The 23,017-nt window shown below is 41.6% G+C and overlaps 1 protein-coding gene and 1 long non-coding RNA gene across 4 annotated transcripts in view; one reads left to right on the top strand and one right to left on the bottom strand.

Moving 5' to 3' along the window:
• Nucleotides 1-23,017, bottom strand: part of LOC125386039 — a 136,853-nt gene that overhangs the window by 90,362 nt on the left and 23,474 nt on the right. The gene's annotated exons all lie outside the window — the stretch shown is intronic.
• Nucleotides 9,411-23,017, top strand: part of LOC100649322 (serine-rich adhesin for platelets) — a 61,741-nt gene continuing 48,134 nt past the window's right edge. For 2 of the 3 annotated variants that reach the window (XM_048410435.1, XM_012318214.3), the window contains exons 1-3: nucleotides 9,411-9,984; nucleotides 21,323-21,751; nucleotides 22,267-22,764. In XM_048410435.1, the coding sequence (XP_048266392.1) occupies nucleotides 9,982-9,984; nucleotides 21,323-21,751; nucleotides 22,267-22,764 (930 nt within the window). In that variant the 5' untranslated portion in view covers nucleotides 9,411-9,981. The remainder of the gene's footprint in view (nucleotides 9,985-21,322; nucleotides 21,752-22,266; nucleotides 22,765-23,017) is intronic. The other variant, XM_012318217.3, reaches the window with a different exon arrangement.

Genomic DNA, 23,017 nt, shown 5'->3' with positions numbered 1-23,017 from the left:
AAACATTCGGAAAATACGTGCAAGAAAATTAGATGTTCCTACACTTTTATATAATTGCACTACGTAGGAAAGATTTTTACGCGACCTGCGTGGAATGCGTTAACAATAGGTCGAAAAGACGAGCTTAAGGAAGGTGTGTAGAGTTCTGACCACTTGCTGGACTTCGGAACACCGGAAAGTGCATCGATACAAGGTGAGCACTGATCGGCGAGCATATTCGGAGATAACTGACCGTTCGGTGCGAGCTTCTCTGGATCGTTCTGCCATGAGTATTAACGGAAATTTAAGCGTCTTCAAGGAGATGGTTCGTGTCTCGCGACTGTTGTTCGGACTTAACCAGCGTAACGGGTTACAGCAAGATTGCTCCATTTTTCAAGCAAACAGCAAATCAAGTACAATTTCCAAAAAGAACATTCACTTTTATTTCTTCGATATTTCTTTCGAAGAAATTCCAGTTTACGATAGCTTTGAAGAAAATTTCGGGAATAAAGGTAAATACCGCCGACTATCTTCCTTCAAACCATAAAACCGTAAAAGTTTCGTTCTAAATGTTCGAGCTCGTATCTGCCAATGTTAACCCAGTTTACGCTACACGCGTGAGACGATTTCGTCAATGGCGGGCAGAATGAGAAACTGTCGCAACGTGACGCATTTAATAATGGCGTGACGAAACACTGATTTAATTAGATACGGTCTCGTTATAATGCGTCGTAAATGGTTCGGAGACTTGGCGAAGGAGTCACCAACGTTCTTCATCGTTCCATGGAAATCAATGGATCAATCCTCGTGGATAAGTCCATTAAGCCGAGTGCGTCATTGAAAACTTCAAAGTGCGATATTCAAAGTTAGATACCTGAAAAGGTGGCCTGAACCAGCAGATACCGTTACTACCTGTTCCTCGAACCGTCTCCAATTTTATCTCTGTTCCCGTACGTGGGCAGGAAAAAGAGGAAGAAGCCTCATGCTCTTCGCGTCTCTCTATACCTCTGACCGTACCGTCTCTCTTTTCGCCACCCTCTTCTACCTCTCTCGACCGTGCCTCGTCGAGGATCGCAAAATTTCAGGGTCGTTAACCCACGAAAACGAGCCGTTTCCACGGAAACATTTCTTTTTCTTCTTACCGTTTTGACACCTATGTCGGAAACCGGTAAGCTGTTTCCTGGCGTGTCAAGATCCAAGATCGCGTAGAGATTAAGAGAACGTCGCATCGTGGAAGAAAAGAGGATGCTTCTTCCGACCGAATCAGGCAAAGAAGGATTCGCTTGATAGACCGATAACCGCGATAGGAGGAAAGTTGAGATACCGTGGCAAGTAATTGTAAAATGTACGTACGGAGTTCCCTGGCACGGTTGAGCCAATATAGCCAATAGTTCTTTAATTTTGCAAACTATAAGTCACATCTTTCCAGTACTAATGCCTCTTCTTGTGAGTTGGTTCTTCTTAGGTTTCAAAAAGATCTTCTATCTAGGTTCCATTTGTCAAATCACGTTCATACGAATATGAATTGTATGGAAACTTCGAGCAAGGATCGATCAATGATAGTAGCGCAGCATTTTGTTCAAAGTGAAAGTTGAATTAATGGCAAAGAATCGCAGATATTACATCCACAGGACATTACGTTGAACGTAAGAAGAACGTTAGGTGTTTGAAACTTGCGGTGCAACTTAAAGATCGCGCTCGTTCCAAAATCTGCTGAATCGGCTAAATGGCCTTTGGACCCTTATTCAAGGTCTCCTCTCGGTTGGCGAAAATGTCCACAGTTTAGTACTAAGAACATCGAGAAGGACATTGCTGAACACCATATAGAGATACAGTTCCAAAACAGACTAGCAGAGATCGTTGTCCTCGTTCGAAGTTGCACGGATGCGCGCGCGCTTATCGAGACTCCTACCAACTCCAATCGGAAAGCCACCTGCCGCATACCTTTTGCGCCGTCGCCGGAGGCGGCAGTCTCCGCTCTTTCTCTCCTCGGAGAGAGAGGCGGAGACAGGTAGAACGAGAGAGAGAGAAACGATCGGCGAAAAAAAGATTCGCTTTCACGAAAGTCCATGCAGCCATTGCAGCCTTTTCGTTTTCCCGCATCATCCTCTACGCTCATCTGGAATGCGCGCCTACTTGAAGAGAAAAAAGTAAAAGAGGAATGGAATGTACGAGTGAGTTTATTGGAAGTTAAATCGAAACTAGAAACATTTTTTAATAAATTTCTCGATTTACGAAAGGCTATACAGATACAATTACAATGCAATTACAATACAATAGAATAGTAATCAATTTTCGATCCTCCGGAAACAAATGACTTCTTTCTATCAGCTCGCATATCGGAGGTAAAGAGCAATGGTAGATTTCAAGGAGACGTAAAAGAATAATATTTGTAACGTTGTACATTTCTTATAATTCTCAATTCACGAAGACGATCGATATAAATTTTGAGTGATTCATACGCACACCGTTGCTCTTGATAGTATTTTTACGGTTTCCTTTATCGATAAATATTCTTATCTTTGTATAGGATATTTCATATCATTTAAAAATTGCGAATTTTCTCCCCCATATCTGACTGCAATTTTTCTTTATCCGTTTAAGACTCGCTCGGTGATACATGATCCGTTAAAAACCGGTTATTTTATATATGTTACGATCTTATTGAAGTAGTAAAAATTCATTGAACGGAAGAATGTTGTTCTCGTAAGTAAATCAGAGCGGTCCGAAAAACGCTTTAAATGGAAGTTCGATAGCGCAGGAACTGTAACACCGTGCGAAATTCTTGGCACGCGACGCCTATGCACCGTTGCTCGATCGGCTTGCTGCTTCCACGCGATTCGATGTTCACGGAACGGTCTGCGGAATCGGTAATTGCTAGGCGAGCTGTCGATCGTCCTCGTTACGCGTTCGAATTGAAGTCGGTCCGAAACTGTAACTCGGTTCACTCTTTTCTTTCTCAACCTCGTTCACTTTTGCGTGACCTCTATGAATCCGAGTTACAGCCGACGATTTTAACGTGTAAATTTACCCCCCCCCCCCCTGAAGCACGGACAGGCATTTATATGTAGCGAGGGAAATATCTTTAAACGTAGCATGGCAGAGCACAGCTTTGGCGTAACTTGTCGATGGATCCTCGAATTACTTGGACAAGGACGATCTAGCCTGGTGTAAACGGAGCAGTTGCGACGAGGCACGCTTTCCTCGATTATTACGTAAAAGTTAACTGCACACGCGACTGGCAACGATGACGATTACGCGACAGGAATAACGCTGTGATTTCATCGTTAACGTTGTTCAACGCCACGAAACACGGTTATTTTCCCGTGCAGTCGCGTGTCACCGAAGGCTGGACGGTTCTTTTCGCGTTGCGTGCCAATGGGAAACGCGTGGTCGGGGTCAGTCACCGAAAAGAAGACAGAGATGTTGAATAAAGGATGAAATATCGCTTCATAATTTATTATACCCACATAATATCCTGATGTCAAGGGAGAATGTACGCTCGTAAAGTAAATAAAATTTGCAATGTAAAATCACTGTACAAACAAAAATGTTCAATGAAAAAAGCTAAAGTAAATTATTTCAACGCTCATAACCATCTTCACCATACTCCGCTTAATGTCTACGTTCTTTCCCGTTAGAAAAAATCGTTTTCTATTTTTTCTCCATTCACGTCGTTTACGATTTCAGCTCCTTAATTATCGACCTCGCGGAAGCGAAATCAGACGCGCACTTTGCGCCGATGCCGCCGCTCGTACCAGCAACCCAGATCTTCGCGCGATGGAAATATACCGTTAAAACGTACCAGGGGCCCGCAGCCGTATAACTCCCGTTCGACGAATCGTCGTTTGCCAGGAATTCTCGCTGCCCCTCTCCGAGTCTCAACGATCGATCCAACACCGATGGATCGCTACAGGATATCCGGACGATTTTCGATGCTTCGATCGGCAAACTAGCTGCGAATTTAGATTATATAAACAGATTGAAGGTGCATCGTGGATGATTCATCCGTGTTGACGATACAAAGATCGTTTTCACTCGTATCTGATCCAAAACGAATATCCAAAGCGACCAGTGAACAAAATAGAGTCGATCTATACTTCAACGAATTGCATGGGAGATTTAGTTGCAGCGAAACAATTACGGTCAGTCTATGTTTGTTCAGTAACGAATAAACAAACGCCTTTCTCTCGTTTCCAACATGGATGAACTTTGATAGCTCGAAAATCTCTGTACGACTAAGATTTTGTTAATTCCTTCCTGCTTCGTTAGGAGAACGTCCTTAACTGGAAAATTTTAACTCCTCCCTTGAAATTCGAATTATTTGTTTATTTGCTTACGGGAAAGAATAAACCAAGTATGAAATTGTTATAAATTTGTGAAGAATAAATTCATAAAAATACATATGAATTTGTACAAATAAAGTTCAGTATAAACTAATATAGATTAGGATAGGATAGGAAACAAAAAATTCTTAATTACATGGCTAAAATGAAGGAAGATATCGGTGGAAGACTACACACTATTACGCGCTTGATATCAGTATGATACCCATGCGTGTTTCGTGGGGACGCGCATGAAAAACATCATAATGTCGCAGATTTCTCGCAGGAATTTTTAATTCGAGGCATTCGATAATTTTTAGACGGCCAATAAATCGATTAAATACTTTGCGGGCAAATCAAATGTCACGAAACTTTCTTCAACGATCTAGCGATGTTAATCCAGGGGTTGGACGTTATAATTATGACACGTGTAAGACATGGGTTCATCCCGATGTTTGGCAGGGTACTTGAATTACCAAAGTTCGACAGTATTTCGCTCGTTCTCTTGCAATGGCTATACTTATTATATAATACAATCTCGACGCTCGTTATTTCATGACATTTCGTTCATCATTTCGCTGACATTTAAAAAGCTAGTAAAGTAAAATCAACCATCGAACTGCTACAAATAATTCGATTCTCAAGCTTCGTATGCGCTGTGCATGAACCATCCGAATCGTGCAAAATATAAAAACCACGTAGATTCGCATAAACCGCTCAGATTTTATCGTCTGTAAATTGCGTTCCGGAAAATATCCGGGACGAACAACCTCGATGCAACAACATCCTCTATTAGAAAACACGATAGTGACCGAGTCTCGCGCTGGTGAAAGCGTCGTAAGCTGTATCGTCGCGCTTTTTGCCGCCGTTTCTTTCATAATTGTCGTGATCGTGTCTGCTCGATCTGCGGATAAACGCGTCACGAGCGCGGACAGCGTTACACATGAGGTCGTTATAGCCCTATGAGAGGCAGTAAGACGTCCGCAGAGAGTGCACGCCATATGAAACGATGAAAAACCTTCGCTGCGCCGTGATACAGATACCATTCATTAAGTTCAGTGGCGATAAACGACTTCCGGCCTGTTTCTTACAGTCTTGATGCATATTCACTGTGCAACGCGGTTATACGAGCGAAAGTACTTTTAGCGGGAAATTATCGGCGCGCGGCATGCCAGGAAGAACTCATCCTCGAGCGGAAGGCAAGTGTAATGGATAGAAACGCGGAGGAAGCGAAACGAATCGAGTAGCGAAGTCGTTAAACGTCTGGCTATTGGATACCAGAACTACGAGGATCGATTTCATTTACGACACAGTGTTATGCGGTTGATTATAGAAGAAACGTGTACGTAAAACACTAAGACGTGGATATACTTACAGTGGCTGTAACAAAAGTATTTGTACAATAGATACTCTTATTTTCGCAAGGAAATATTTTCTGTCAGATTGCGCGTTTCATTTTCGTAAGTTGAAATTTTTCCTATGCGTAGTTATTTAGACCTTACAATTAATTAGCATATAAACGCTATAATAAATAGAATAACGTGCAAGCATTCTCCGTAACCATCGCAAATCGTCCACTAAGCCACATTGATCTATGAAACGAACCGAGTAATCGAACCTGTCTTTAGATTGCGGGGTGCGCGTTTATTCGAACCTCTTTTCCCTTTCAATCGAGTGGCATCGTATATCGTGCACCATAAAGTTTCTAACGGCGGCAGAAAGCACGACGCGCCACAGCACGTCGAAACTCGAGCGGAAAACGAACGCTTCTCGCCTCTGGCTCTGAATCACCGATCCCGATAAACGACTCGCGCAACATTCTCACGGCCGTCGCCGCTTTCGAACCTCCGCGACTCGTTGCATTGTTGCGGCTTTTGCATAATTCCACTTCCGACATTCCGACCGGCGTTTTCGCCCGCGTGGCCACCAACCGGCACGGTTTTACCGGCGAAAGTGCCTTTGATGGTAAATAATCAACAACGATGTAGTCGAGTGGAATCGAGCTGTGTGCGTATCGATGCGGTGGGAGCAAGGAAACGTCAATGGTCGACGGATTGGACGTTGTTCGCAGCCGCACGATGGGTCTGCGGTTTTGCAAAACGGGCCAGCGGTATGTCGGACACGTCTGACAGGATTACCTGTCGAGTGCTATATCGGTGAGAATCGAATCGATGTAACTCGAGTACCGCGTTTTCCTCGCGATAGTCCAGGTGCTTCTGGGATACGAGCCACCACGAGTTTCTCATTCATCCTCCAATACAATGTTTTCGTGCATCGTGCGAGTTCCTCTTTCTGTAGACTACGGTTATAGCGAATGCGTTTTCTGACGAATTAATGAATATAATTAACCGGTTAATTGCGGAATTTAGTTTTAGAAATTTCTCATGGGATTGGGTCGTAGAGTGCGTAAATGAATACAAGCGACGACGAGTATACTCGTCAAACGTAGTTAACTGGTTACCATGTGCACTCCGTAATTATTAGGACGCAGAAATCAAGACTAACCATAAGAATCTCATTACATACATCAACTAGGATAGTTACACTTGACGCTGTTAAACGCAGCATCGTTATGGTACGGTGGTAAACGCTCGTTGCGTTCAACACCATTTAGTGCCTTCGGGAGCAAACCGTATCCAACACAGTGCCAAAAGTTTCGTCGACGATGTAATTAGCTTCGTCAAGAGTCGAAGGACGCGCTGATAACGATGAAAGCAACGCGTATACAGCGTTGAACGCGACAAGATTAACCACAAGAACGCTACGCTTAACAGCGTTAAACGAGATCTTCTTAGAAACTCACTGATCACTGATGCATCTCTAGGAACCGAAACGTATGCAACGTAATCACTCTCATAAGAATCAACGCAAATACATACATACATTTGGTTATTCTGACGTATTTGTCAGAACCCTAATTCGTCAGAAAACAGTCTTTCGCGTTTTCTTTGATGTTCCATGCGAATTGTCACGCAATGGGTAGGCGCAACCTGGAGTTACGTGGTTCGTCAGAGGAGAAGAACCTTCGAACTCGGTCGACTAGACCAAAGAACATGCTTGCCTTAAGAGACGGAACTGGGGGAATGTAATAATAGCAAAGAAGAAGAAGAAGAAGGCGTACAGAGAGTACGCCTCCGGCACTTTTCTCCTGGCTTAATCGTTATGGAAAGTCGGAGGATAATCTGGGACGTCGGCGCGCCGCAGAATCTCGTAGGAGCAACCAACAATCTCCTGCAAAAACTAAGCGTTTAAACCTGAACTTTCTGACGAACATCGAAAAAGACGACGAAGAAACATTCATCTGTCCGTACTTATCAGGTTGATTTCGCATGAAACGTCGTTTCTTCGAAATTCGAATTTAGCGGATTAATACCAAAAAATGTTATCTCATCGTCGAATGAGCCTTTTACAAGCCAAACTGATCAACCTCGGGTTTATCGCAAATGTCCAATTTCGTTATCCAACTTAATAAAAATGATGCTAACGAATGTACAATGTTATCGTTGTGACGATATCAACGTTGAAAATTAAGAACAGGATAGCCCTGGGAAGATTTTCTAAAATCCAGAACAGAAATATTTATCGAAAATAAATATCTCGACGAGCAAAAGTGTGTCAAGATTTCAGTCAGACAATAGTTCAATTAATACAATTGCTTCGGTGAGAAGCGAAAGTATATTTATTTCAATCGAAGAAAACGAACGTTTCATACGTTCTAACTAAGCTACAGTAATTTATGGGAAATCGAAGTCTAAAATCCAAGTATGAAATAATATATAATTATAATTCAAATATATAATTTATATTGGATTGGCAATCAAGTGATTGCGGATTTTGTCAATACCAACTAATAGCAAAATCCGCAATCACTTAGTTGTCAACGTAATATACTAAACGTCGATGACTCTAGGTGTTAATACAATTTGCGTGGCCTGTTTTCTCTTCACCTGTACCCATTTTCAACTCGACAAAATTCCGAAAGTTGAGCCTATACACCAGCAGAGTTTGAACAGGTGTATTAGTGACTGATGGTGCGTAACTCGAGCAGAAATTGCGCGTACCGCTTAATCGGTGCGTAACGTGGAAATACGCGCGCCCCATTCGAAGCGTCAAGTGCGGCATCGACAACCGCGGATAATACGCAGGCACACCGCAAGAATCTCGTTCGGTTGGATCGGCTGGTAGGCCACACTGTCGAAGCGAGGTGCGCGTCGAAGCGATACGATGGTGAGATCGGTTCCTTACAACTCTCCTCGAACGCACCAACGCTCTACGACGTTCAAATCTGATAACTTTTTCGAAAGTGCGAAACCTTTCGAACAGCCTTACTCCGTTCGATTCTCTCAATTTCTCAATTCGACATAACGCGGTCAATATCCAGACACGGTCGTCCTAAACTCTCGATTTTTGCGTATTGACGAACGTTCGTGTTATTAAACGAGCTACTCAGAAAGCTGATCGACTTCATAAATTAAAGAATAGAAAAAGCTGGGATATCAGATAAAATGTTCTTTAGAATTCACATCGGAATGTACGATTGTCTATACGACTGGCGAAGTTAAGAGGATAACTCGTAGATTCATTCGAGAAGCTGAATGACAATTGGCGATGAAATTGGGAAATTTATACGAGCGGAGTTGGTTGGTTTAACTTGCGAGAGGTTCGAATTCGAACAGCGAACAGGTCCGACCACGTAGCTTCGAAAGTTATGGCAGCAATCTGTCGCGAAAAAGAACGGAATCTCCGAGTAAACTGGTACTACACCAAGCGCTCTAAACTCTCTATTTTTGCACATTGGCGAACGTTCGCGTTATTAAATTCCAAAGGTTGCTGGAAAAGCCTCGACGTTAATGTCTCACCGCAGAAGATGTCGATCTCTAAACGCACCGATGTTATCCAACCATCCTAAACTCTCGATTTTTGCTCATCGATTCGTATCATTAAATTCGAAGTTCAGTGGACAGGTCCGACCAAATTGCTCGAAAGGCCACAGAAGGGGACTCGAATGGTGGAGGTACGGATGGGCACTTGGCTCGCGGTTAAAGGAGGTTGAGTGAACGGGGGACGCGGGTAGACAGCCGAACAGAGAGGAAAAGAGTGGAGATGTGAGAGGAAGAGAGAAGGAGGTGGAGAGGGAAGACAAGGGGGAAGGAGGGAAAGAGAAAGGGGGAAAGAGACAGGAGACGGTGTTTGTAATCAAAGGGGCGATCCGCGGAGCGGCGTGGAAGAAAGTCAGCCTACTGGTGAGCCAGTCCGGCACGGCGCGTTGTCCCGAATGCACGTCGAACCATCGATTTCCGCGTGTGCTGGCCACGTGATCGTGCTCAATCGCCACATATCTTTCCTTGTGCCCGCTGTTGCTGTTGCCGACTTGATCTATTCATCGTAGTTCCCGCTTCACGCCTCCAACAACTCGATCGAACGCGATACTTCTTCCAGTTCGAAGAAGTTCTGCCATCGTACATCTCCAATCGATCGCGTAATCACTGGTTGAGCAGATACTGCAGAGAGACTTTAACGGTATACCGCGAAAGGTGGGTTACGCGAGGAAACCTGTACAGCCTGGTAACAAGTCGAAAGAAGCTGCGTTCGAGGATCACGTGGTTCGAATACTGGTGGATGCAAGGGACAGGGACGGTTTGCTAGTCTTCTGGCGATGAAAACGAGTGGCGAATGAATGGTAAGTAGAGGTAATCGTCGTGGGAACTGACCCGGTCGGTTCTATAGGATCGCGAGGCATCGAAGGAATCGCGATTCCAATTCTTTCGTGTCTTTAGTCGCGAAACAGAATAACGATGATTACAACGCGTACGTGTTTTGACGAGCTTCTGACCGATGTAGTTACTTTCATAAAACTCTGCACGAAGATACGGAACAAGTCACATTTTCTTTATTTTTCAAGAGGGAACAGTTTTAAGATTCGGTAGGTTGCTGATCAAACTCGTATTACCAAAATTCTACGTGTACTTGGTTCTGGAGCTAAACGCGTGCTTTTTCATCCTCTTCAAAATTTTCGGAATATTCCTCATCTTGATAACTAGATAATTAGACATTTCTGATTTTCATCAAATTTATCAACTTGTCGATTATTTTTAGAACACATCTGCACCTTTACGCTTGATGGGTCACGTAGAATTTCCGATTGCGCAATGTGAAAATCCTCCTGTTCAATCGCAGAGTGACATTACGATCGGAATATCAATATATATGTACTTATTGTGATTTCGATGGGATTTTACTGTAATCGTAGCCTAAATCGAGGGACTAAACATTAGCTTCATCCTATACATTCAAAGTTGCAAGACCTTCGTAGGTTGATCGTATAGCTATGCTTACAAGGTCGAGTGGAAGATCGTAGGAATGCGAATGACATCGCGATTACTATATAAATATAGGCGTGTACTATGAAAGACTCGAAGAGGCATCGTGACAAGTGGACGAACGTACGCAACGAGATAGTAGCATATTGAACGAGACATATTCGAGTTCATACGATCTGGCAGTTCGCTATGGAAACTGCGTACTCGCTTAATCCGTTTAACCAGGTGTCACCGCTACGGCTTCAATGAACGTCACACTGATATAAAATCGAGGGAACGTCAAAAATTATCCTCTTATCGCGCTCTATTATCAAGATATTAATCTTTGAGTTCTCCAACAAACAGTCCTTGACAAACTACGATATCCAACTATCGCAAGGTCATTGTATCGTATAAAAGTTCTTTCAAGTGATTGAAAGAACATGATAGAAATTCTTATGATTTGTTTCTCGAATACCAAAATGCCCAGTTTACGTATGCATTGGCTCACAAAAATATTAAAACGATTGCATAATATCGGACTAAGACCTGTTACTAATAAATATGTAAATAATAACGATCAATTAAATGGAAAATATCAACCACCTAAAACATGTTCTTGATATCTCGATTTTCTATCAATTTTCTCTAACGTTGATCTCCCTGATTTTTAGATTATCTAAATTTTCTCCATCTTTGGTCTCTCCCGATTTTCTCGATCGATTCGGTTACTTCCCAGCGAGAATCAGTTCCTAGTGGGAGTAAAAGGTTGCCGATAATAAGAGACGACGTTTCCTCTGATCAACAAGAAATCTCTCCGGCGAAACCAGTTTCCGTGGTAGAGGACAGCGCGGGGCCTTTGAAAGCCGGTGGCATTTTACATGTTTTTTCCACCGTGAGTGGAGAGACCACGGCGGATCGCCGTGATTTTCTAGCCGCCAGGTATTCATAGTCGATGCCTAGATAATTATTCCTGACTCTCGTGAAAGTTTCGAGCACGCCGACGACGCAAGGAAGCGCCACGCTTGCCAAACAAACAACACGCGGCCCGATCCCTTTACCGCGTGCGCGTAACATTCTAAAGACACGCTGCCTCTCGCAACGAAAGCGATTTTTCTTTTATTCCGACGTTATACAACGCTTCCGTGTTTCTAAGTCATTTCCAAAGCGTTTGATTCGAATGGAAATACCGAGTGTTATTATTATTAATTCTTAATACGAAAACGCCATAGAATTGTTAAAGCTGTAGTTTGACTAAACGATCGGTAGCGTGGATCGTCCATCCTGTTAAGAACAAACCGTTTAAGGTGTCGTCGAATGCAAGAACGTGAGGAATGTAGTTTTTCTAGGCGCGGAGGCCAAATATCTCGGAGATGATGCTGCACGTGCGCCATAAAAATAGTAATTTCGATTCAATCGAACATGTTCGACTACTTCGACTTGAAAGTAAGTTTAAACGAGGGAAATAAAGACCAACTGGTTGACCGGATACTAATTGAAAAAGATATTAAAAAGAATATTAGAAGGAAAACCAGTCTATAACGACTGTTTAATGTGCAATTTTTTCAAATCAGGCGCTCAAAAGTAATTAATTTTTTCTAGTTGTAATAAACCGTAGTAAGACGATTTCTTAGTAATAAGATGGAAAATGTAAGAAGCGAAAGAAAACGCTTGTACACGAGCACCAAGGTGTTGAATACGTTGAACTGAAACTTCTAAAAGTACAAATTTCGAACGAAGGCTTTCAAGCTTTCGAATTACAAAATTTCCGCCTTTTAAAGATTCAAATATCTGATATACCTTTGATCACCTTTCGATGCTAATTGCGCGATGAAAATAAAAGTGGAACGATAAATCTTTCCTTTGCGCCCGGTGCAAGCGGTGAAGGAAAAAAAAAAGAAGACGGGACGAATTTAAAACGGCGTTTTCCTCGGTGAAACGAATACACGGAGATTTAAGTAATGAATGAAGCACGCTGTCAAAATCCGTGAAGCGTGACGGAGAACGCCGCCGTTACGTAATTCCGCTGCATTGTAACGTCGTTCACGGCTGGGAAAATGCAGAATTCCAAAGGGTTACGGGTATCCACTTAGCCGAGTGTAAACATTTCCGTGCGGAACGCCCGATACTTCCGAATAAGGGCGCCAGCTTTACCTTATACGTAACAATTTATCTATTAACATGCTGGCCTCTGTTTTCCGCATACCTAACCGCGATAATCGCACGTTTAACATTGGAACTCTGATCACAGCGAACATGAATTCTCATCGATTAATTAGCTAACCATCTTATAACATTTTACTATGAAGGAATAATAAAATTAAACCGATACATAGCAGCGATACTAAAGTAAATTGTACATTCGAAACTAAATTGTAATAAAAATAAATTATAATAGAAATAAAAGCAAAATTCATAGAAATTCTAAAGTTTACTAATTTTCGTTCTTACCGTTATCGTACCGAATATTCCAAGAAACATATTCTGATATTTACGATTTATTTTTTCACACAGCATCATCCACTTGCTCGTTATATTATAAATTACCGAGACGCTCTGTACAAGATAATTGCCACGTGGCTAACTACACTCTACGATAGAATGTTGCTCGTTCCTATTAACCGTCTTCTACTTCATTCACCTAGAATGCAAAACTAGAATTTCCAGACAAGAATTCATCTGCCGTTAACGCGGAAAAATCGATTTACCGATACAAGATACAAGGACAAGTCTGGTATGGGGAACGATCTAGACGGCGTTCGAAGTAGAATATGTCCGTTCGAGTTAGGCCAGAAGAGCGCGAGTAGAATGGATACGAGTTGTAGGTCAGTTTCGAGCGGTTTATTAATTCAGAGCAGGTTTAGCTGTCCCGGTTGTTTGACAAACCGATTACACTCGGCCGTAATCGAGCCGTGCATTTATTAGGATGCGGTATAGTTTTGGGTGTCAAGGAGGATGAGCAGTTGGAGGGTTACCCCGAAGAAGGCGAGACCATTACGTGCCAATTTCCTTCTTCGAAGCCTTTGACTCGCTCGTCAAACGTTTCTACGCGCCGAATTCGATCACGAGGAAATTAATTCCGAGAGACGTAAAAACACAGTGCTGTTCCTAATTGACCGAATCCGCAGAAACGCGCGTGCTCTTAGCGTTCCAATGCGAATTCTAAGATCGTTTATATGGTAACGAACGAGAGATCGTAAACGCCATTCAATGCGGAAGACCACGTTTGGTTGTACAATGTATTCTGGTACAGCGGCTTACAGAAGTATTTGAACACGTACGGAACACTTTTTATAGGTACGTTATACGAAACATTGTGAAATTTCATCGATGCTGTAACAAGATACGATTGTCATAATTATATTGGTAAAATTTCGAACGAATCCGAAAACGTACATTGAAATTACGAAATATTTATTGGAAGCATACAGCTCGCAAAGATCATCGAGGTATTTTAATCGTATTATTAAACCACGATACTTTTTTAGTGAGATCATCCTTAACATTATACATTTAAGATCATCATTCGTACTGCTGTACAATAACATTTTACCAAGTATAATATTAGGTCGTCTAAAAAGTTTCTTTTGTTTTATAAGGAAATAACGGATGCACAACATTTTGTTGTATCAAAATAAAGATCACAACGTTCGACAGATTAGGTTTTATGTTTGTACAAAGATGCGTCGTTGCAAAAGACGTGTCTGTAAAAGAAAAACGCTTTTCGGACAACCTATATATATGTTTGCAAAAATATCTTGTAACTTCTATATATATTTTTATTTATTACTATGGATTAGTTACAAATTGTATCAAGTTTTAAAATGTTTTGTGTCACGTACACGGTATACACACGAAGGTTCCCTGTTCCTAAATGTGAATTTTCTTAGCGTGCAAATACTTTCGCGAGCCACTGTATCTCGTGAGAATGCGCGTACCGGTAGAATCGGACATTTTTTACTAACACGGTATTTGCTGTTTCTGTTACTTTCCAGCTATTTATCAATCTCGCGAACTTCGTTTACGGCCTCTTATTTTTGCGGCGTCGTGCGCGATTTCTGTGTCAAGTTTGAAACGGAACGATGTTATCCGGGGCAGGTGCGATCGATTGGGCGCATCTCGCGAATCGGAACAAGGTTTCGTAATATTTTCACGAAGGTGCTCCGGTGCTGTGAGTGGCGAGAGAGCCGGTATATTGAGAATGTGGCGCTCAGCCCTGCGGCTACGAATTCCGTTACGCGCACTTGTATGGTTCTTCAGCTTCTGCCTGTCCTACACTGGCCACGAATAAATTTTTTTACCATCGAGCCGGCATCGGGATCCTCGACCGGATCCACGCTTCTTACTCGTAAATTTCGTACAAGGAGAACCAAACCTCTTTCAACTCTTTCGAATCGGATTTTTCTTTTAGCAATGAACGCAATAACGTAATATAAACTGTAATGCACTGGCGTTTAAAGAAATATGTAACTTTTACGATCTCTGTATAAACGTATATTATGATGTTTAAAATGTAATTCTTTTTAACAACGAACGCGGTAGTACGATATAAACTGTCGATCTATTGATACGTAAAGAAACATCGAAATTGTAATTGAATTTATTAGGCGATCTCTGTTCTTACTGTTTCCATTTAATATCGATATTTATTTATTTAGCTGTTTTTGAATACCTGCGTGCTATGTATAGAAAACGCTAGCGTATTTTGAATACAACGGCAGATAATTAGCGGATATAGATACGAAAGTAGAAAGAAAAGAAAAGAACAGTTAAAGATAACAATTTTGTACAATACAGATGAGAGAGCAGAGTAATGAGGTAATAAAGGAAAATAAACAGTAAATTTAGAATCAAGATAATGGCTCGTAGATCGCTCGCTCGTATGACACGTTACTGGTAGTTTTCTGGCGATTTAAAGTATCAAGATGTAAATAAGTAACTTGTAACTATGACATAGAAATAGTAACGGTTTTCTTAAAGGTCTGAGTGGTGCATTAGAATTAATCGACACAAGGATATGCCAACTGTTCGCATGGTCATCGATTATCTTACGTAGCAAAGACAAACCAGCTACAAATCTATGTTCATCCACAGACCTTGGATCGAGTAATGACATTATTGGTAATGGAATAATTATAGTACGTTCTGCTCATAGAGCGCAAGGCAGTCGTTTGCTGGCAAACCGAAGGAACCTATGTTGAATTCTTTCGGGAAGCAGCATGCGTTTAACAAAGTAACAAGACCAAATGAGGTATACATACTCCACGTGGAGTCTCAGTAATGAGCAGTACAATAATCTAATCGTTAAAGGCAGCAAAAAATCCGAGGAATGACGCATAGCAAATCCTAAGGCTCTTAAGGATATGTTTCAGACATTTGCAAAGTAGAGAGGGAAGGTCAGTCGAGAGTCCGAATAAACTGCAAGGTCACGGATGATTTGAACTGGAGAGATAGCAGAGTCTGAAAGTGAATAATGAGAAACAGCAAGAGAATAAGCAGAAGAATAGTATATCACGTGATACTTGGAAACGTCGAGAACCATCTTACTCGATACAGACCAAGCACCTAAATTCTCTAGATCAGACTACAAATACGAACAATTTAGGGGGCTGTTAAAGTATAAGATAGTTGAAGAAACAAACGATCTTCTCTCATGTAAAACTAAAATTACTCGATTATTGGAAAAATCCGATCGTTTAAACATACGCGTATCACAATTAGCTCAGATAATCGAAATTCTACGGGTCCATAGTTGCTTACCTTCTTTCGACTCGCCTTCTACATCTGAAACCAGATCTCTCTTAATATCTCCTCTACAATCAGCCCGATGGATTCCATCGAAACGTTCTAATTTAACAAGACCATCCAACTTGCGCAAGGTAGAAAGTTGCCCGGATTCCAAATTCGACAATCTCCGTTATTCTCCGTTTGACAAAATCACGAAAGCGTGAGACGACGATTCGACCAAACAAGCTTCCTAGAATAAATTAAATTTTAAATGCTCGCCCGATCGTTGTCGTGAAAGAAAGTTCACCGATGCACTCGATCGTTCACAATCAACCACATACTAAAAAAGGATCTACCATACGCTGGAATCTCTGAAATAATCGTTAACGAGCCTGTACCTTCGTTATTTTATTCTCTATCGTCGAGCTCGATCGTGGCGATCGATATCGTTTTCTAGTAGCCGTTTCGACGTTTTGCGCGGGTCGCGTCCGAAGGTTGCGTGTGCACCGCGGCTGTTTCACCCAGTGATTTACGAGGCTGGAAGCAAGGACTTTCCATTCTCGTGATTCGCGTGAGACGTTCTCCGTGAAAAGGACCCCGTAGCAATATGAAAAATTACGACCGTGATTCCGTAGCGAGCGGTGGGAGGGCAATTGGCGATCAGCTGATCGCTCGACAGTGACCCGGGGTCAATCTACTTTCTATTTCTCGCGTTCTACGGAAATTGGAAGAACAGAGGGAGGAGAAACTGCGTGACGGTCTCGAGTAGAAGTTGGAGGATACTTTCTCGCGACGAGAAGGCGAATATACATATCGTTAGACGATCGGGATGCTGATGAGTGAAAACGAAGGAGGCGGTGAATAAAGAGTCGCCCCTCAAAGACTTATTGGTCGAGACGAGGCGACGGGAATCGCGGGAATCGAGCGACTCTCTGGAAAAGTATTTTCTCTATCGTGAGAAGAGATCGCCGCGAGATCAAGGTATACAGAAGAAAGATCGGTCGGACGATTTTTTCTCTTTCCCCGGGTACCACGATTGTCGTCTGCGTTCCACTCTCGAACGTGCGACAGTCGACCTGTATATCATTCTGAACTAACTTTCCTAACGTACATAAATTTTATTATACTTCTATGCAGCCATAATACCGCTCAGATTTTTATTATTGTTTTTCCCACGTGATTACAATTTAAAAATCGCTTGCGTAATGTTGCGAATACGTTTGACACCGTGAAATAGATTTTCCTTCCACATACATGTATTTTTACGCTTCTTGTATACTAATGGCAATTTATCCGACGTATGACGTAAACGAAGTTAAAAGTATCTAGTTTTTGTATTCGATGCCAGAAGTACAAGAAATTTTGAGAACAAACGGATAATTATTTTCTAAATGTTAAAGTGGTCATCACTTCTAAGAAAACTCTACATCTGGTCTTTTTAGTTTTCTCAAGCGCTGAAGCCATCGACAGCGTATAGACGAAAGACTGGGACAGCGACCCACTATAAACATAAACTTTTGATTTATTGGCCTTGTAAGTGTTATTGGTTTATGGATTGTCCTTGGAACAATCCTTAAGACTATTAAGACTATTACGCAGTAAGGATGTGTAGACATTTATATGCAATCTTGCCCTCGGTCCATGACCTGGTCTCTGTGACATTGGCTTTGGGGAGTTCAATTATAGGGTAACACAAACTGTAACTTCACTTCTCTATTAAATATTAGGTCATCCCATAAGTTCGTGCCGACTTTTGTGTATACATTTCATGTGTCGATTTATAAACATACGACGATAAGGGACCAATGCACTTGAAAAATGGGAAGAAGTTGTACAACGAGAGGGAGATTACATTTTTTCATGAAACTGAAAGGTATGTAAACAATCTTAACATATATAACCGCTCGAAAAACGGAACGAACTTATGGGATGACCTTATGGAATAACCTTAACACTAAATCGTCTATTCTGAATTCTCTGTCATTTTACACACCCTAAAAGTTAATTTCATATATATGTCGAGTTAACGGTAGGATTGGAGTTGTGGGAGTTTAATGAATCTTCAGTGGTATTAGCCACTGTTGTGGTACGATGCAGAGTTTATTGACACAAGTATGGATACGATAGATTTGACAATTAACTGCGGCGGTTAGGCACTCGTAACGCTAATGACAATGGTTTTAGGTTCGATAACGAATCCGCGGTCAACGGCACTCTTTACTCTTTACTCTTCGGCAACGTTTAAGTTGTACACGGAGTAAACACTGTGTGTAAGAACGATATTGCATTCGTTGATGAGATCGTACGAGAGACTGCCTCTCCGTCACGATGACGCTGTCAAGGAAAACTACGATAGGTGTGTCTAAGGGCACCAGGTCTTCGAATTCGTGGAGAAAAGTCTTCGTTCGGAGGGTGAGGGAAATTGACGTTACTGTTAATTGGTCAATCTCCATGGTGGTGGTTAGAGAAGGATGCTAGCCGCCCTTGAGGGAAAGTAGCTAGAAAAGATTGTTTGTTTTCGTTAACAAGAACTTAAGGTTTATAACGGGTTATTAGGCTAGCTGAACATATACTGCGAATATGCCTCAACATCCGGCATTTGACCTATCCAAAGTATAGGGTCTGCGTATGACGGGCCGCAGGACAGCAACCGTTAGAATGTTTACTGTCGAGTAACGCTACAACTATTTCTTTTTATGAAGAGCTATAAAATTTCTCCATAGCTTTGTTAGATAAAACATTCATCCCTTGACCACGGCTACGTTCGGCGACTGGTTGTCACCTCGAGCCAAAGCTCACTAACATAAATCTCAAACAATTACAATCGGATTGAATGACGGCGATTGCATCATTATGGCTATGGTAGGATCCAAATTACAGTATTAGAGGTTTTTCCCAAAGTTCCAAAGAAAAGGCTCCGGTGTCCTTCCATCTCCGACGTATATATGCGAATATAAGTATATCGTTAGCAATTCTTACAGCGAAGAAAGATATATTTTAATGGTATCTATGTAGACTAAATTCAAATTCTACGGTGAATACCTATATAGCAGTGTGATTATAATAATAAAATATATGCAGCGCCAGCGTTAATCTTTTTAAAGATATCGAGGGAAGGAAGAATATGAAATATTTGTCATTTGTGTGGCAGAAAGAGTTCGAAGTGTTTGTTTCACAGATACAGAAAATTTGTCTTTTTGTCACTACGATCGTTACCCTTCACACGTAAATATGATCTTTTGAGTCAACTTGGAACGCAGCTACGTGTAAAAAGTCGATTTTGCTGGCTGATTTATATTCGTGCATCTTTGATATTTGTTCGTAATTTGCAGCATAATCGTATTATTGTAACAGTACACGAGTAGTTGGGAAAACGAACAGTTACAGCGGGACATGAAAGTTCCGCGTTAAGTTGGTCACGCGAGCTCGCCGGCATGTAGTTAAGATCGCTTAATAACCATCCGAGATGTTCTCGTGCTACGTGACACAGTTTGTCGGCTTGATGACAATCCGCGAGATTTCTGCTTGACAACTGTTCACGCACATTACAATTTCCCCTGACCAGATTTCGTGTCTCGAAATCGTCTATGAACTTCGCCTTTCTCTCCTACTTCCTCGGTTAATACCGAAGAAATTCATCCGACAATTGTTACAGTTGCCATTTCCCTACATATTTGCGACACTGTATTATATCTATCACTATATTCTATCTTCTCTTTTATTAGATTCCGAAAAGTGTCTTTCTTTTACAGACACGTCTTTTACAACGATGCATTTTTATTCACGCATGAAACCTAATCTGTCGAACGTTGTGATCTTTATTTTAATAGAACAAAGTGGATCATTTGATAAAATAATATAAAACGGAAAATGTTGTGCATTCATTATTTCCTTATATAACGAAAGAAACTTTTCGGACGACCTAATAGTAAGAGTCGTGGTAAGGTATAATCGAATCGATGATTTATGATTTAAAATTGCCAAGAATTCTTCGTGCGAAATTGAAAAGTTTAAAAGTGAAAAGATGCATAGAATGCGCATAAAACGCAAAAATATGTAAAATATTCAAGGTATTACTCGTTATAACATTTAGTGGATGAGCCAACTCTCCATTTCTGTTCTGCTTCTTTGCTCGTATTCGTAAGAATATGAATTTGCATGCACATCCATGAAATTCTTTTCTGAATATTCAATGTTGGCGAGGTTTGTAAGAAAAATTTCAAAAGCTTTTTATGATTCGGCATAAATTATCAGAATATTTCTGTACATACCTGTCGTGAGCTTACATTTGAAATGAGTGCCATAAAATTTGCCTGGGAACATAAATTTAGCATTTGGTAAAGGTTAAAATAATTGTGTGCTTCGTCCAAGCAATATTTTAATCCTCGACAGAAAGAACTACAAATGAAGAAACTGTGACAGCTCCGTACTAGAAATTTCTTACTTTTAGAGGTAAAGTAATCCTCATAAATCCGGCATAACGAAACCAATTAATTATCGAGAAAGTACATTAAATCACGCAATTACTTTAAGAACATGATGTTCCGAAGGAAGCACGCACAGAAAAAGTTTTATTTAAAGAAACGCTCCATATGCACCAACCTAATAAAACCATGCACACGTTTAATCTTCCATCATAGTGTGACAGAAGATAATGAGACCTGATGAGAACATTCCTATCAAATTATATCCGAATTAATGATTCATACCTTAAAATTACCTTTTCTTCTGCTTTCCTGATATGCTAAAAAGTATCATCTATACGATAATTATTACAAATGTGTTCCACGTATAAAACGGCGCGCACGATGATATCGTGGTACAGCTACTCGAATTAACGGAGAAAGCGGTAATAACGTCGTCTAACGAGTTACGCGTAAAAAGATCGTTTACCCTGTAAAAGCGCGCAAAGCTCGTTCGAACCAGCGAGAAAACTTGTCCATCGATCGATTACAACATAGATCGTCTACAATGGTGCGAACCTGCTTTCAGGGAGTGGCCAGCATTCCGGACTCTAAAGATCAGCGGGCTTGCGATGAATGGAACGCTTTAAGAACGATCCGGAAAATGGATGTCGCCAAGAATGGAACGGAGGATTTTGTGACGGTGGTCAGCGTCGAGGGCCAGTCACCGTCGGAAAATTTCGTCACTGTATTGTCCATTGGTACTGGTAAGAACGAGAATGAACTTCCTCTACCTGTGACTTTGATAAAAAACCCAAGTAACGGAATCGATGGGCCACTCGAGGAAGAAGTCGAAGTGTACAGATTACCAGGAGAGCGATTAGGCTTTGGATTAAAGTTCGAAGGAGGAAATAAGACGTCTGAAAGGGTCAGAAGGTTGTTTGTTCAGAGCTGCGCGGAACAAAGCCCGGCCAGTAGAGCGAAATGTTCGTGGGGTACTTTGGGAGAGGGTGACGAGGTAAGGAAATTGTCGAGTTTCTAGCTAAGTTTTTAACTAACTTTCTTTCCTAATGCTTTATCTAAACGATATTTCAACTTCAATTTTGTAAAACATTGCGTAGGAAAAATAAGGAAAAAAATAGGGAGCAAAGCAGTTTGTATTTGTCACGTCTTTACGTTAAATTAGTCGCACTTATGCTCTATACGCTAAATAAGATAATATTCAGGTGTCCTGTTTCTCTGTAACCAACCTGTATGTTTAAAGATAAAGGCATTCTTAATTCGTTGTGTGCTCCTCCCTCGGGATTATAGTTAGACTTCTAGTAATTTTAACGAACGTTAAGAGGGTGGATTGAACGAACTGATCACTTTTCCGTGTCACGAACGACGTTTATAATTTTCGAGACCCAGTTGCCGCGTAACGATTCCCAGGAGAAGCGGTTTGTTTCTAGGAAAGAACAGGAGCAAGAAACGAGCTTGCCGCATCATCTCACGTGCGCACACACCGGTCATGTTACCGTGTCTCTTTTCCAGGTACTCTCGATAGACGGTGTACCAGTGACACACATGACTCGGTTGGATTGCGTGAGGCGATTGAAGGAGTCACAGCTAGTTATCAAGCTAATGGTTAGGTGCAGAGGAGCGCTCAGGCCCGAAGTGGTGAGCGCTGAGAAAAAGAGTTCACCGGAGAAAAACAAAGTGCCGCCCGAATTGCCATCGGCGCCTCCGCCTGTACCGCCGCGAAAGTTGAGGCAAGCTCGAGGCTTGGCCGATGGCGAAGCGAACCCGAGTCCTGTCAAAAAATCCTGGAGCGGATCCAGGTCGCAGAGTAGCTCGCACACTATTTCGCAGACGAATTCGCAAAATAGTTCTCAAAACGGATCACCCAGCACGCAGTTAGCCAATCAGCTCGACAGCAAGTCGAGTCCATTTGATAGCTGCGAGGCTTCCCCGAAAAGCAATGGATCCGTTCAAGAAAGCCCGAAGGGATCGCCCAAAGAACGCTCGCCCGAATTCACGAAATCGAAGCAGGTAAAGTAAGGATGAAAACAAAACATTTGAAACAACTAGAGGATCGCATTATCGTTTAATGGCCGTTTTAAACTTTATTTTTCTCGTACCACCATAAAGATAACGCATCGATCTATCAAAGTATCATAAAAATACATGTGGAATCACATCGAAGTAGAATCATCGATTCGGTAGCGATTCTCTAATCGTTTTAAGCGATGTATCTTATTTTTCTTCGATACGATCAATGAATAGTACATGCTTGTACATTCGC

Source organism: Bombus terrestris, chromosome 2, assembly GCF_910591885.1.
Source record: "Bombus terrestris chromosome 2, iyBomTerr1.2, whole genome shotgun sequence".
NCBI lineage: Eukaryota > Metazoa > Arthropoda > Insecta > Hymenoptera > Apidae > Bombus > Bombus terrestris.
This window is presented reverse-complemented; position numbering and strand designations above follow the sequence as displayed.